Below are 13,188 nucleotides of genomic sequence, written 5' to 3'. Positions count from 1 at the left end.
GGGGGGGGGGGGGGGGGGTGTCCTGAGCAATAGGGGGGGTGTATATAGAACCACCCCATCAAACGCGGTCTCAAAGCCTTCTCGCCTTCCCCACGTTATACGTCTCGCCTATTTATTTCCATCAATCCTGCCGATCTCTCTCTCCGAATCCTCTTCCTCCCTTTCTTTCCTTCCCCATCTATCTTGATTCTTGATTCTGTTCCGTTGGTTTGTTTTTGAAGCTCTAGAAGAGGAGGGATTTATCGCCTCCAATCTATTGTTCTTGGTGCCCTTTCCCGACGAGACCGCCGCCGCCGGAGAAGCACTCGCGTCGATCGCCCGCCATGAATCCGGAGTAGTAAGTTCCTGAATTTGAAATCGATCTTGTCTAGAATTCTATTGTATTGCACGATTGGGAAATTGTTATTTTTGTTGGTCAATTTATTGTCTCGATTGGCTAGGGTTTATAGTGAGATCGCGGGATCTTCTGGTGAATTTCCTCGTAAACCAGTAGTTCTGTGTTCTTTTCTTAGTTCTTACCCGAAAAAAAAGAGGGAGATTAGATCGGAGATGTTGAACGGTTCGTACTGACCAGATCCGTGGTTGATTTGAAATCTGACAATCGGACCGGCCAAATTTTGGATCTGGTTTTTGTGTTTTTTTGTTTCTTTTTAATATATCCTTTTTGTCGTTAGAAAGCTAGGATCTAATTCATAGTTATTGGGATAAAAGAACATGTTACTGTTGGTGCGTAGAATGAGGTGTTTCAATTTAATAGCCCTGGTGGATGGTTGGAATATAATATATTTTTTAAGTTGACCCTTCAGGACATACATGCCTATGAGGTGATTTTTTTTAATGTTTGTTGTTATTAATTTATTCTCTTATTTTTATGGCGTGTATGTTTTTTTGACTCTAAGGCTGCTGAGGCGCTTTACTCTCAATTTATGGTTTTCAACTACATTAGAAAAAACATATTTTTTTATTTGTCTTCTTGACTACAGGCTGGTATGATGTTAGAGCATGTGATCATATGCAGGTAATGTGGTGTCATGAAGTGTTTTCTACGCTACAGGTGTTGTGGTCCATCGTAGAGGAGATTAATGATAATTATTGCACGATGGTGTTATATTTGATATATTACTGATGCTGAAATTTTTTTATATTCAGTAGAATTAAACATATAACTATTGAAACTGTTTAATCTTCAATAATGGTTTAGCAGTCCTCTTTTTTTTCCTTCCTATTTTAGTATGTGATCTCTGCGTTTGAGATGTCCGTTTTTTTGATCCATTTTGTTCTCTAAAAAATGAGTCATTGACACAAAATCATATGCAGTCATGTGTGGCTAGCAGAGAATTTGTATGAACATGATGTATCAGGGGTGTACTGATGTTTCAGACCTCGAATTTTCTATATGGGAGTGATCTTTTTGGACCATATTTCATGTTAGTATTTCTTTGACAGATAATAGTATATCTGTCCCATATAAAGTGCCCTTTATTGTTTTAATTTTTGAAACAATTTTCATGCTGGGCATCGTAGTGCTTAGCTTATTTCTTAGTATCAGGACACTTGGATATAGGATAATAAGATCAATGATTAGATAAGTACCAGTTTTGTAGTTGTTGCCTTTGTTTGCTGTTCTTAGACTGGCCTGGTTCTGCTTACTCAGTGAGTTTTACTTTAAGTTCATTCCCAGAGCTGAGGTGTCATTGTGTTGATCATGTATAATTCTCCTTATAATAGTCTACTTGTATATGGAATTACCAAACGTTGATGCATTTTTTTGACAATGATAAATTGTTTTTTTTTGTTGTTGGACATAACAAATGATGGTAGAGAAAAGTATTACAAATCAGGTATTGGTTTTTTGACCCATTTGAATGATGGCACAAACTGTATCGTTTCAATAGTGATGCTTCATGTCCTCCTAAGCGTGTTCTTGATTCAGTTTAACAGTCACATATTTTTCCATGCACGCTTAGTCTACAGGATCTTTTTTGATTGCTTTTTTCTTTTGAAGGCATAAGCAACTAGACTTGTCAGATCCTAGACAGGCACAAGTAGGTTCTGCTGTATATGGTCTGGAAAGCTGGGGGATCCTAAATATGGATACTATAGGGACTTTTTTCTTTGTTGTTGTCATTTTTTATGGAAATAAAAAATATATGATTTAATGGAGCTCTTCGTTTTTCAGGTTTTATTAAAATTGGTTGATGTAAACCTAAAATAAATTTAAGGCGCCATTTTTTTGCTTGTTATAGAATTTGTTTTGAAGAACTGACAGCTCATGAAGCTTGAAAAATGAGTTTTTAAAAAAGTGGCAATCATGTCTTAAAATATGTTTGTAAAAAATCAGCTTTTACTTTTGTTTGTTTTAATGGAACTCAGACTAAAAGCACTTATCGAATTAGTTTTATCTTTTTATCTTGAGATTGGTTGTCAATTAAATTTCTAACCCCTTGTTTTAAAAACTTTGCAGTGACTATTTGTTCAAACTTTTGCTTATTGGAGATTCAGGTGTTGGCAAATCATGTCTCCTACTAAGATTTGCGGTAAGGAGCAAGAATATTTTTTTAAAATTTTTACCTTATTTATATATTTCATGAGGTTGTGCTTCTAACTTGCACCTGCAACTATGAATTTTCTGATACATATTAAGGGGTTTTCTTGGTGCCATAGTATATAAGAATAGCATACCAGGGCATGATATGATATGTTGAAAAATTGCTGGTTGAAGGTGGTGGTACTATTAGTCATGTCATTAGGATGGGCTTCTTAAGCTAACACTTGGCACAAGGGCAAGTGTCCCAGTTTCCTGAATTTTCCATCACTTGAACCTCCAAAAGTCCCTACGCATGCCAAATGTCCGGGCATCCTCTGGCGTCCAACCCATCAACTCCCAAAAATATGAATACGTGGATGCTAATATCGAATTTTAGATACAAATTATAAAAAATAAAATCATATATAAATATGTTAAGATATAATGATGGCTTGGTAACTCGATTGGTCGATAGCATGTTTTTTAAGAGACAAATTGATGTGACACAACTGAAATAGTCTGCCACATTTTACTATTATTGTTTAGTGGTAATATGATAAGAAATTCAAGTGTTATCAGCTGCAAGAAGATGATCATTAACATAGTCCCAAGTGCTGACACTTTTGGCTGATGCGAGTATTAGAAGTATGCCCTATAAGCCAACGTGGTTGATGCATATTTGTAATCTAGGGCACAAATTTGTAATTTGACACTTATTAATAAATAAGATTGGGCAATTTATTTTTTATTCATATTTGTATGTGTCCATGAATCGTCCAAGAAATTAATAGATGATGACACATATTCTCAAGAAGTTGAGAATTTGAGGCATGTGTCATTAGGGATTAATTTCTAAATGCTCCTGATCGATGGATCCATCACGAGGGACGGTGATCGATCCGCTGAGATTAGTGCACAGATCACTTAGTTAGATGGACGAGTCTCGAGTCCACGGTGTAGAGACACTGGAGTGATTATGCAAGTACTTGTTAGAGAACAAGGTACTGAGGGTGACCAAAGATAGTAGTCACATGGATGTCTATCCACTCGTCAGTGACTACTTATGCTGCAGTTGTATGGCTGGTCCTTTGACCTGCGATGCCTCAGCTATTCACTGTGAGGTTGCTGTAGTTTGACGAGCATGTGAACTTGGGCCCTAGCCATTTGGATCCTTGTAGTGCGGATTGGCTACAGTAGGTTCATTTTGGAATAAGGTTGCATCTAGATGGGATCTATCGGCCTTGATGGATTGGGAGTGATCCTATGTGATTTATGAGACTGAGTTCGATAAATTCCTGGCCAGATATTTTTGAAAAAGAGTTTTTCATATCTCGAACTGGAAGTCGTATAAATTTGACATATGACAGACGATGGGGTTTGACGAGATATCCATAACCTCCGTCACGTCGGGATCCATGATAGAGAGACCGTATCATACGCTAACTGCACCTAGAGGTTCAGACATTCCATTCTGCTGGGTTGCCACCATATACTGTTAGGTGTCACTAGTGGATTGTGAGACTCGAAGGCATTCATTTGGTGATCAGTGAACCCTAAAAGTAGAACTGAAATCATTTCTGTTCACTGAAAGGAGTTTCAGTGATATTGAGATGGAGATCTCAATATGTCTCACTACCAGTCAGAATAGAACCTACGGGGTCACACACATAAAGGATTTAATTAGTCAGACTATCATAATTGTGATTTAGAATCTCAATTGAAGTCAATTATCAATATGATTGGTGATTGAATTAACCCACTAAGTGTTTGTGAGTTAATGGAAGAAGAATTAAGTGGAATTGATTGCAATTGGATTGCAATTGGGCTGATTTAATGAGCCAAATCAAATTGGGTTCGACCCAAATTGATTTGGGTTCATGATTTGGTCAATTTGATTAAACCAAGGATTGTGCGGATTTTAAAGACCACATGTCGTCATAGGATGAATATGACTTAAGTCGTGTTCACACTATGCAGACTTTAAAGTCCATATGGCATCGTAGGATGCATGCTCCCAAATCAATTAATTCTCCTAATGAGATTAGGAATCCTAATGTGAGTAGAAAATTAATCAATTGATTAAGTGGACACATGTCATGCATCTATGAGCACAAGGATTGGACACTTGAGATTAATCCAAGGGTGGGTTATAGTCCCATACTCCTAATAAGATTAAGAGAAGCCCTAAACCCAATCTATAAAAGGGGAGGCATGTGCATTGAATTCTTAATCCTAGATCCCCACGCCTCCTCTCTCCCTCTCTTCTTCCTTCTTTCTCCACGGCAGCAAGGGGACCTCATCTTCCTCTTCATCCACGTTAGCAAGGCAAGGAAGATCCATGCTTAAAGCTTCATCTCTCATCTTCCTCCATTGCGAGCAAGGTTGAAGAAAAAAATGTTCTTCTTTAAAGAGGTATGCTGTAGATTTTTATCTTCCAATATTATGATAGTCATGAGAGGTCTTTGCAAGAAGCTAGCACTCCGGTAAGACCTATTTTCAGATGATTAGATCCTCGTGTGGATACCTGTAGAGGCCGGACAATTGTTCGGCTCAAACAGGAACCTAGAATAGATCATCAGGATGCGGTGTTCTACACCTGTAGAATTTTTGAAGATGAGATCTTCAAATCTAAAACTTCTGATTTTTGTTTCAGTTTTATAAATCTTAATCAACCCTCCTCAGATCCTAATCTCCCCTTCCTAATGAGTTCAAAGATCTTCTGGATTTGGATCCAGAAAATTTTTTGAATTCTACGATCTGAGGCACGTTCATACGATGAACGACGTTCCGTTCGAATTTCGCTGCGAATGTCACATCGAACGGGGCGTAACTCAGCAGCGAGGACCTTCTAGCTGATGGAAGGACACTTCATTTTTTGGAGTTTCATGGAGCTTCATGCTGTGTCATATCATGTCCAAATGTCCAAAAGTGTCAGCATTTAAAACTTGCAAAGCTTGTTGTGTCTACCTCAAGTATATGTCAGGTACCTATGTCTGTGAAGCTAGATTTTTGCGGCATAATTGGTTTGTCCTTGTTCTCCCATCATCTGTTTTTCTTCCTCAAAAAATGTCAGATACTCTGTTCTAGTAAGACACTGATACCATCATAAAACATTGAAGTATCCCCTCAATACATATAGTGTGTTCCACAATGCCTATTGGGAATGAACAAAGTTTATATAAATGCGTGAATTATTAGCTGAAATGTTGAGAGTTCTTATGTGTTTTGTGGGAGACCTGAAAACTTGACAAGCCTTGGATTGGCAGCTTCTTTACAAGTTTCAGCTTTTTATAACGCTCGCAAAGTACTGATACATGTAGAAAGGTTGTGTAGCATAACAATATGTTCAACTATTAGCATATGACCTTCCAAAACTGTTTGTGCATTTTGAGATCTAATTTAGCATCCTGTTGGTATGTACCAGGGTATGAACCAAAGCACTGATTAAAGGAATTTTTTTTTTTCTTTTGTTGGAGAGTTTATGTTGTATTTTTAGACTTTATGTTCGCATGTGTTTTGCTGCTGTCTCTGTTATGCAACAGGATGGCATATAGTGGGTACATATCATGTGTTAACTACTTGTTGAATAAATCCTTCACAAATCTTTAGTCTGAGAAGTTGCTCCTCATTTAGTTTATAATGAATCTCTCAGTTCATATGCACTGAAACTAACAAATTGTCATTTTTTGATATCTATTAAACTCATATGTATGTTGAGATATTTAATGAAATTTTAATGTGCAAAATGCTATATCTGCATAGAACTCTTCTTTAGAATTTAGAGCCTTGACCGTTTCTTTGCTTTTTGTGGTTAGGATGATTCATACTTGGAGAGTTACATCAGCACCATTGGAGTTGACTTTGTAAGAACTTTGTATTTTTCAAGTGCAAGGTCAATAACTATGTTGACTGAAGTATGGAAACACTGATAGCATTGGTTTCTTTTTCCTGTAGAAAATACGCACTGTTGAGCAGGACGGGAAGACCATTAAACTTCAAATTGTGAGTTTCTAAACCATGAAATATTTTTTAGATTTGAATTTTGGGTATGAATTTCTTTTCATGCTAGATACAGACATGTTATACCATTGCTAACCACATAGATTTTGTTTCGTTTAAATATTAGCTGCTGTTCTAGGAAGTAGTTTCTCTTGACAAGAAAGTTGCTAGAAATTTTTCAGAAAGCATAGGGGAAGCCTGATCACCAAGATCCTAGGGTTCTTGTAACCATGCTAGCTCATGGTCCTTGTTTTTCAGCCTGTAGGTTGGCTGGACCTTGAAGGGTCCCTTTTCATGCAACTTCATCAAGTCGGGAGAAGGGGAAAAAAACAACAAAATAAATAATGGGATTCTCCTGATCATATGCCCTGTCAAATCAGGAAAAAGAAGAAGATACATAAGGGGTTCCTCATCCATGTACTTCCATTAGTTCAGGAGAAGATGAAAAAAATGGAATTTTCCTAGTGCTTTTGGGTCCCATCCCTGCTCCACCGGACAATTACGCTCCCTCTCCTCCCGCAAGTCCCACATTAAAGCACTGGAAGTTAAAAAATCTAGTTTTTCTCATGAATGCAGGACCAATATAGACAACACCCTTATCCTAAGTTTACCAAGCTTTTCATAGATTTAGGGCTTTTTGCGGATTGAATCCACTGGGTGATTCTCACTTACAGAGGAATATTGAAAGTGAGGGAGAGATTACTTGAGGAAGATGTTGTTGATATTCAAGCAAGAAAAGTATTTAATATTTGCTTGTTGGGAGCTCAGTCCCTTAAAATTAGAGAGGCCCCATTACATAGGTTTTTCTGATTTTTGCTTGCTTTGAAGAATCCACTTAAGCTTGGTTTCATGATTAATTCTTTTATATCTAGCTCTATGACAGGATATTGTTATTTTCCATGTTTATGTAGAGTGTTGTCCTTCTAGGTTTCTTATTTTATCAAAAGTATGAATATAAGATGGTTCCAACAATACAACATGTATTTAATTTACATAGAGTTATTAATTTTTCTGCTTAATTTAGCTTGTTATGCAACGTGATTACCTTTATTCTTGGTTACCCGTATGTTTAAAGTGATACATGGCAAAAAAAAAAAAGCTCTCTATTGTGATGTCTTATGTTATGTAGTTTTGATTAATGTACAAAATCATCCATTAGAGGAAAAATATTCCACCATGAATGAAGAGTGCAGACTTTTGTGTGTAAATGTTGTTGAGTGTGATTGCCGACCTGTGCAGTGGATGATCCACACATGGCCAATCACACACTCCATATTAATGTGGAACATTTTGCATATGAGACCGCAAACATGAGACCACATGCATGGGCATATAAATGCTTCATTCTTTTATGATGGCACTCTACTTAAAATTACTTGCTCCAGCCCAGTTGATGATCCAAAAAAGATGGCAAACCTTGCTCCAGCCCTGTTGATAATCCAAAAGAGATGGTTAATGATCTTAAGAAATTATTTTCTAACTATCGGTCAAGTTCAGAAATTTAGCCAGCATTAATTTGCAGCAGCATCTTCTTCTTTTTTTTAATATAAAAAAAAGTAAATTGCTGTTGTATTATCCCTGAACACCCTCAAATACTGGTTCTAGTGTCATGAAGGGTAACAAATAATGTCTTTTTTCGTCATTGTGAGCTTCTCTTTTTCTTTTGGTGTGTCGCAGTGGGATACTGCTGGGCAAGAACGTTTCAGGACGATTACTAGCAGCTACTATCGAGGTGCTCATGGTATTATTGTAAGTTTCATTTTCACACCTCCCATCAATTTTTCGTGTTTAACTTTTGTAAGTTAATGAGTTCGGAGGTATCCTTGTATTCCTGATTGCAGGTGGTTTATGATGTGACAGACCAGGAGAGTTTCAATAATGTAAAGCAATGGTTAAACGAGATTGACCGTTATGCAAGTGAAAACGTGAACAAGCTTCTGGTTGGGAACAAGTGTGATCTTACTGAAAACAAAGTCGTCTCTTCCGAGACAGCTAAGGTGATTCATCAATCATTACTAATCTTCAATAGCTTACTGCTTGGCATCTACAGAAATTGTAGTGCAGTGACTGCTGTGTTTGGGATGGCAAACAAGTTTGACAATTAAAAATATTGAGATATTCAATCATCATACTCAAGAACATTAGTCATCGATCTTGAGAATACGTACCTACCGAGATTTTTCTGATAGTTAACATCCTTTGCATGAAATATTGTTTTGGATTAACTATGCTCTTTTCCGTCCCCTGCTTGTGGACATTCAAGGACCAAGTCATATGCTTTTTTTTCAGGCATTTGCTGATGAAATGGGTATCCCGTTCTTGGAGACTAGTGCAAAAGATGCCACTAACGTAGAGCAGGCCTTCATGGCCATGACTGCAGCGATCAAGAACAGGTATTTTGGTTTTGACAAATATAGATGTCGAATTGTTATATTCATTCCGTGCCTCCTTGTGTTACTAACAAATATATGCATTTGGTGCTTTCAGGATGGCCAGCCAACCAGCAACGAACAATGCCCGGCCACCAACAGTGCAAATCCGTGGGCAGCCCGTCAATCAGAAGACCACCTGCTGCTCGTCTTAAGTCAATTAATTTCAAATATTAGCTGTTGCTTTATCCATAATGACGCTCTGTGCTGTGTTCTTTAGAAACTGTTGGCATAATTTCATTCTTTCTAGAATATTTGTTTTTAAGCCTGTACAAATTAGGGATTGTGTATTGGTTATGTTCCTATTTTGGAACTCACAAACTGCATGCCTTTTATCACAATCATTTGTTATGACTAGATATTAAAGAATTTGCACGAAAGTAATGTCTGGGTTCCAGTCGTTGTATATATTGCTAGAATCAGGTAATAAATGTAGCACTTAATCGAATGAACACTCTGGCCAGTTTAACGTATGATAGAAGACAAGCTGCATCCAAACTTGGTGATGATTCATTGACCTGTGGTCACTGAAAAAATTCATGAAATCTGCGACTGCTGATTTGTTGTTTTTAAGATGCAACTTAGAAGCATTAGCATCAACATTAACGATCGACACTAGCATTGTAAATCACATGTTTTCTTCTAAATGCTTAAAACAAAGTGGATTGTTCATTTTTTTAATGGCATTACCAATGCTATTGTTAAAGACGTGCTCTTCTGAGATCAGCTTTGAAGGAACGAATTTATTAGATCTAACATTGAATAATTTAGAGAGAGATTTTAAATTTTAATTAGGGAAACAAGCTTTCCTATATCAATGGGGCATCCGTGGCTAGACAATGATTAAAGATGTCTTCTTAGCCCTAGACCTTTCTGTTCTTAAGATACTCAAGGTGTGCAAAATCTCCAAATTGTGTAGATACTAATGACATTGGTGTTCTATTTGAGGAATCCTTCAGATTTCTGGATGGTCTTGCGCCTTTTGGTACTTAGGGCTTTTGCAATAGACATAAAAACGAATACGGATTATGCCTAAGCGCGCATAGATTTGAATGTTACAGCACTGAGGTCACCTGCAAGAGGCAGTGAAATACTCTTTGTATCAGTTGGAAGAATGTATCCTGCAGCTTAATTTTAGGGCAGGTTTATGTATTGTTTCTATAAAGGGAGCAAAACCCATCTAAAAGCACTGCTTAATTCTTTTTATCCTTTGAACTACAAGGAACACCCCCATCCCCTCCTTACCCTTTCTTCTCTTTTCTTCTTTTTTTTTTTTTTTTTTGGGTTGTTGTTGTTGTTGTTGTTTTCTCAAATCTGATTGCTCCTGTTTCCTACCTAGTGTCTGGGCAGCAAGCTTTGACAACATGATCATTTCTCCTCCTTTTCCAGGAAAAGCATAAGATCGTACTGCATATAACTATTGTGTGCCTTGAACTCAAACAGCTATTGCACAACCTTGGGGACTTGACTATTGTTGTCCCCAAGTTATTTCTGAAACACAATATGAGTTTTTGACTCGGCATGGCAATGAGTGGCAAACCCATTAGCAGAAATTACGGGACGTGCAAATCATGTCATATCATTGGCTCAAACTAAGATCAGAGGTATATTTACATGCTCGCATTTGATCTGGCGTTTAAGTCCCTTTATAATTATCAATGAAAATTATAACCATCAAATTATAAAGCTGCATTTCGCTTTACTGTAAACTGGCAGTCTTTTTCTTTTTGTAATATATCAATTATATAGATTCAATTCTGTAGATCAAGCAGCCAATTTGAATCGCCACACAGTTTTATGAAAGGGCCATCATGACCCAACAAACTCCATGGCTATTGTAAGAGGACATATTTTTTGAGAAAAGGAGACAAGAATGAGATGGTGAGAGAATAGAGCAATCAATTTTAATTAATCTGTAAATTTTAAAGTGGATTAGAAGCCAACATATGCAATCACATTTCCAAGGTTTTAAATGCCTATATCAAACCCTGTTTCGTTTTTCCATCAGAACTAGTATTGATACGTACCAAAATTGATAGATTCAGAATATAGAAAACTTGCTAATATGTATCCGTACACACTAGTGCAACCAATACATATCCATAACATTGGGTTTCAGCATTCTGGTACCCCCGTTATTGATTTCACGTTGGAATGGTACAGTACTGCTGTCACGCCCCGAACCCGGGGCCCGGGGCACGAGCAGACGCCGCGCACCTGCAGGGCGGACCCCGCAGGCGCGCAAGGCAGATAAATCAGATCAACCATCAATAGCTAAACAAAGATAAATTCCAGTTTCTATATCAAATGTCCATAAATATATACACATGTCAAAAGGAAAGTCAATGTCTACTAGCTAAATACATCATGATCACTCCATCCCATAATCCCTATAATCACATGTCATCACCTGAAAAAAAAATGTAAATAATAGGAGTGAGCTAACAGCTCAGTAGGCGACATCATGCAATAAAGTCATCATATAACATGTCATAATGCATATAAAAGCAGCTAAACTCATAAATCCAAAAATCCACACAATAATCTGTAAACCCGATCCGAGACTCAAAATATCTCAACCGCATGACTACGGCCACATCACCCAGTGGCATGGTTACACCGAAGTGCCAATACAACTCTCCGAAGAGCCGCTCCACTGAGCCAACGCACCACTGTGCCGCACCCCCTGGTGCCAAACTCACGCTCCACCGAGCCGCTCCGAAGAGCAAAACGCACCCCTGTGCCGCCACTATTCTATCACCGGTGGTCGCGGTGTCGGAACTAGTTCCTCAGTACAAGTCGACAGGGCCAACGTATCATCCCATTGGCGGGGTCTAGACTATAGTCACGCGGATTTTGAAAATCAATAAATCAACTTTCTATATCAAAATCATAATCATACTCCCCACAGTAAAGCGCATAACAGTTTATGAAATTAAATATTTAATTTTAATTCTAACACATATTGCTAATAATAAATCAATAAATCAACATATGCAAGATACATGTTAGAATTCTACTTTAAAGCAATAGATCACCTACCTGGGTTCGCTTAAAAATTCCTGCCACAGATATCACGAACCCCTGATTAAAACATAAACATTAATTATTTAATTAACTAAGAAACATAATTTTAAACTATTTCCAATTTCTTAAACTCCTAAGTTCATAGATCCAAGAATGGACCCCTAAGATCAAACATAGACCCTAAAATCAGAACCCTTTAAACCCAAGTCAATTGTGGCCCAACACAGATTAGGCCCAATTGAACCAAACCAGATAACAGGTTCAGATCAGATTTCGGGCCCAATCCAAACCAGTCCACAGATCCAATCAGGCCCAACTCAGCCCAAGAACAGTTCTCTAGCCCAAACCAAACCAGGTCTGATCAGACCATAACAAAACCCATTCATGAAATAGGTGGAACCGGTTCACAATATAAACCCGGTTCAAGATCTGGTTCCCAATAAAGCACGGATTTCAAAGCGAGGAAAAAAAAACACCCAGGCCGAATAAAGAAGAAGAAGAAGAAGAAGAGGAGAAGAAGAAGAAGAGGGAAAGGAAGAAGGGGGGTGGCTGGTGGCTCCGGTCGGCCCTCGGCGGCCGACCGTGGCCCTCGGCGGCGGCGCTCGGCCAGCCGCCGTCGGTCACCCCACGGTCACAGGCGACGGAAGGGAAGAAGAAGAGAAGAAGGAGAGAGAGAGAGGAAGAAAAGGAAGGAAGAGAGGGAGCTCGGGGCTGGGAAGCCCGGCCCCCCGTTCGCCCATCTCCGGCCGAACTCATCTCGGCCGGATTGACCCCGGCCGGTCACTGTCGGCCGGCCGAAATTCACCAAGAACTTCCCCCGAAACAGGGGAAGTGAAACCGACTGATTCCCATCATTTTTCTCCCTTAAATCTATATATAAAAAAAATCTATTTAGTCTTGCTCACCTCCGGTCGTCGACGAGTGGTTCCCCGGCGGCGATGGCGGCTCCGGCAACGGCGGCGGCTCCGGCGGCGGCAGCGGCTCTCAAGGAAGGGGAAAGAGGAGGAATGGGGCTCTCAGAGAAGAGAAAGAGAGGGAGAGAGAGAGAGATAGAGAGGGAGAGGGAAGAGGGGAAGAGGGAAGAGGGAAGAGGGGGGGGGGGGGGGGTGGTGTGCGGAGATCCCGCTGGCCGTTCGGCCGGCGGGTTCATCGTGGGAAGACCACGATGAATAGACTGAAGTCGGCATCCATTGCCGACTTCAGTTC

The 13,188-nt window shown here is 38.9% G+C and overlaps 1 protein-coding gene across 2 annotated transcripts; it reads left to right on the top strand.

Annotated features, from left to right (window-relative positions):
- LOC103704668 (GTP-binding protein YPTM2-like) lies at window positions 1-9,335 on the top strand. Of its 2 annotated transcripts, XM_088723868.2 has the most exons (9): window positions 216-337; window positions 984-1,018; window positions 2,465-2,537; window positions 6,343-6,390; window positions 6,482-6,529; window positions 8,204-8,275; window positions 8,368-8,523; window positions 8,816-8,919; window positions 9,014-9,335. In XM_088723868.2, exons 2-9 carry the CDS (start codon window positions 990-992, stop codon window positions 9,108-9,110), a joined length of 627 nt encoding a protein of 208 aa, XP_088579994.1. In that variant the 5' UTR covers window positions 216-337; window positions 984-989; the 3' UTR covers window positions 9,111-9,335. The 2 variants fall into 2 exon arrangements, with proteins under 2 accessions (XP_008786281.1, XP_088579994.1); XM_008788059.6 differs by lacking the exon at window positions 984-1,018 and having other exon boundaries at window positions 1-337.
- Window positions 9,336-13,188: the final 3,853 nt, after the last annotated feature.

Source organism: Phoenix dactylifera, chromosome 6 (assembly GCF_051530095.1).
Source record: "Phoenix dactylifera cultivar Ajwa chromosome 6, Ajwa_hap1_PhDact_Kaust_v1.1, whole genome shotgun sequence".
Lineage (NCBI taxonomy): Eukaryota > Viridiplantae > Streptophyta > Magnoliopsida > Arecales > Arecaceae > Phoenix > Phoenix dactylifera.
This window is presented reverse-complemented; position numbering and strand designations above follow the sequence as displayed.

Bases quoted from the DNA above. Each gene is read 5' to 3' on its own strand.
- LOC103704668 (XM_088723868.2), top strand. From the start codon at position 990: ATGATGTTAGAGCATGTGATCATATGCAG. The intron at 1,019-2,464 runs GTAATGTGGTGT...AAAACTTTGCAG, and splicing joins GAGCATGTGATCATATGCAG to TGACTATTTGTTCAAACTTT. The intron at 6,391-6,481 runs GTAAGAACTTTG...TTTTTCCTGTAG, and splicing joins GCACCATTGGAGTTGACTTT to AAAATACGCACTGTTGAGCA.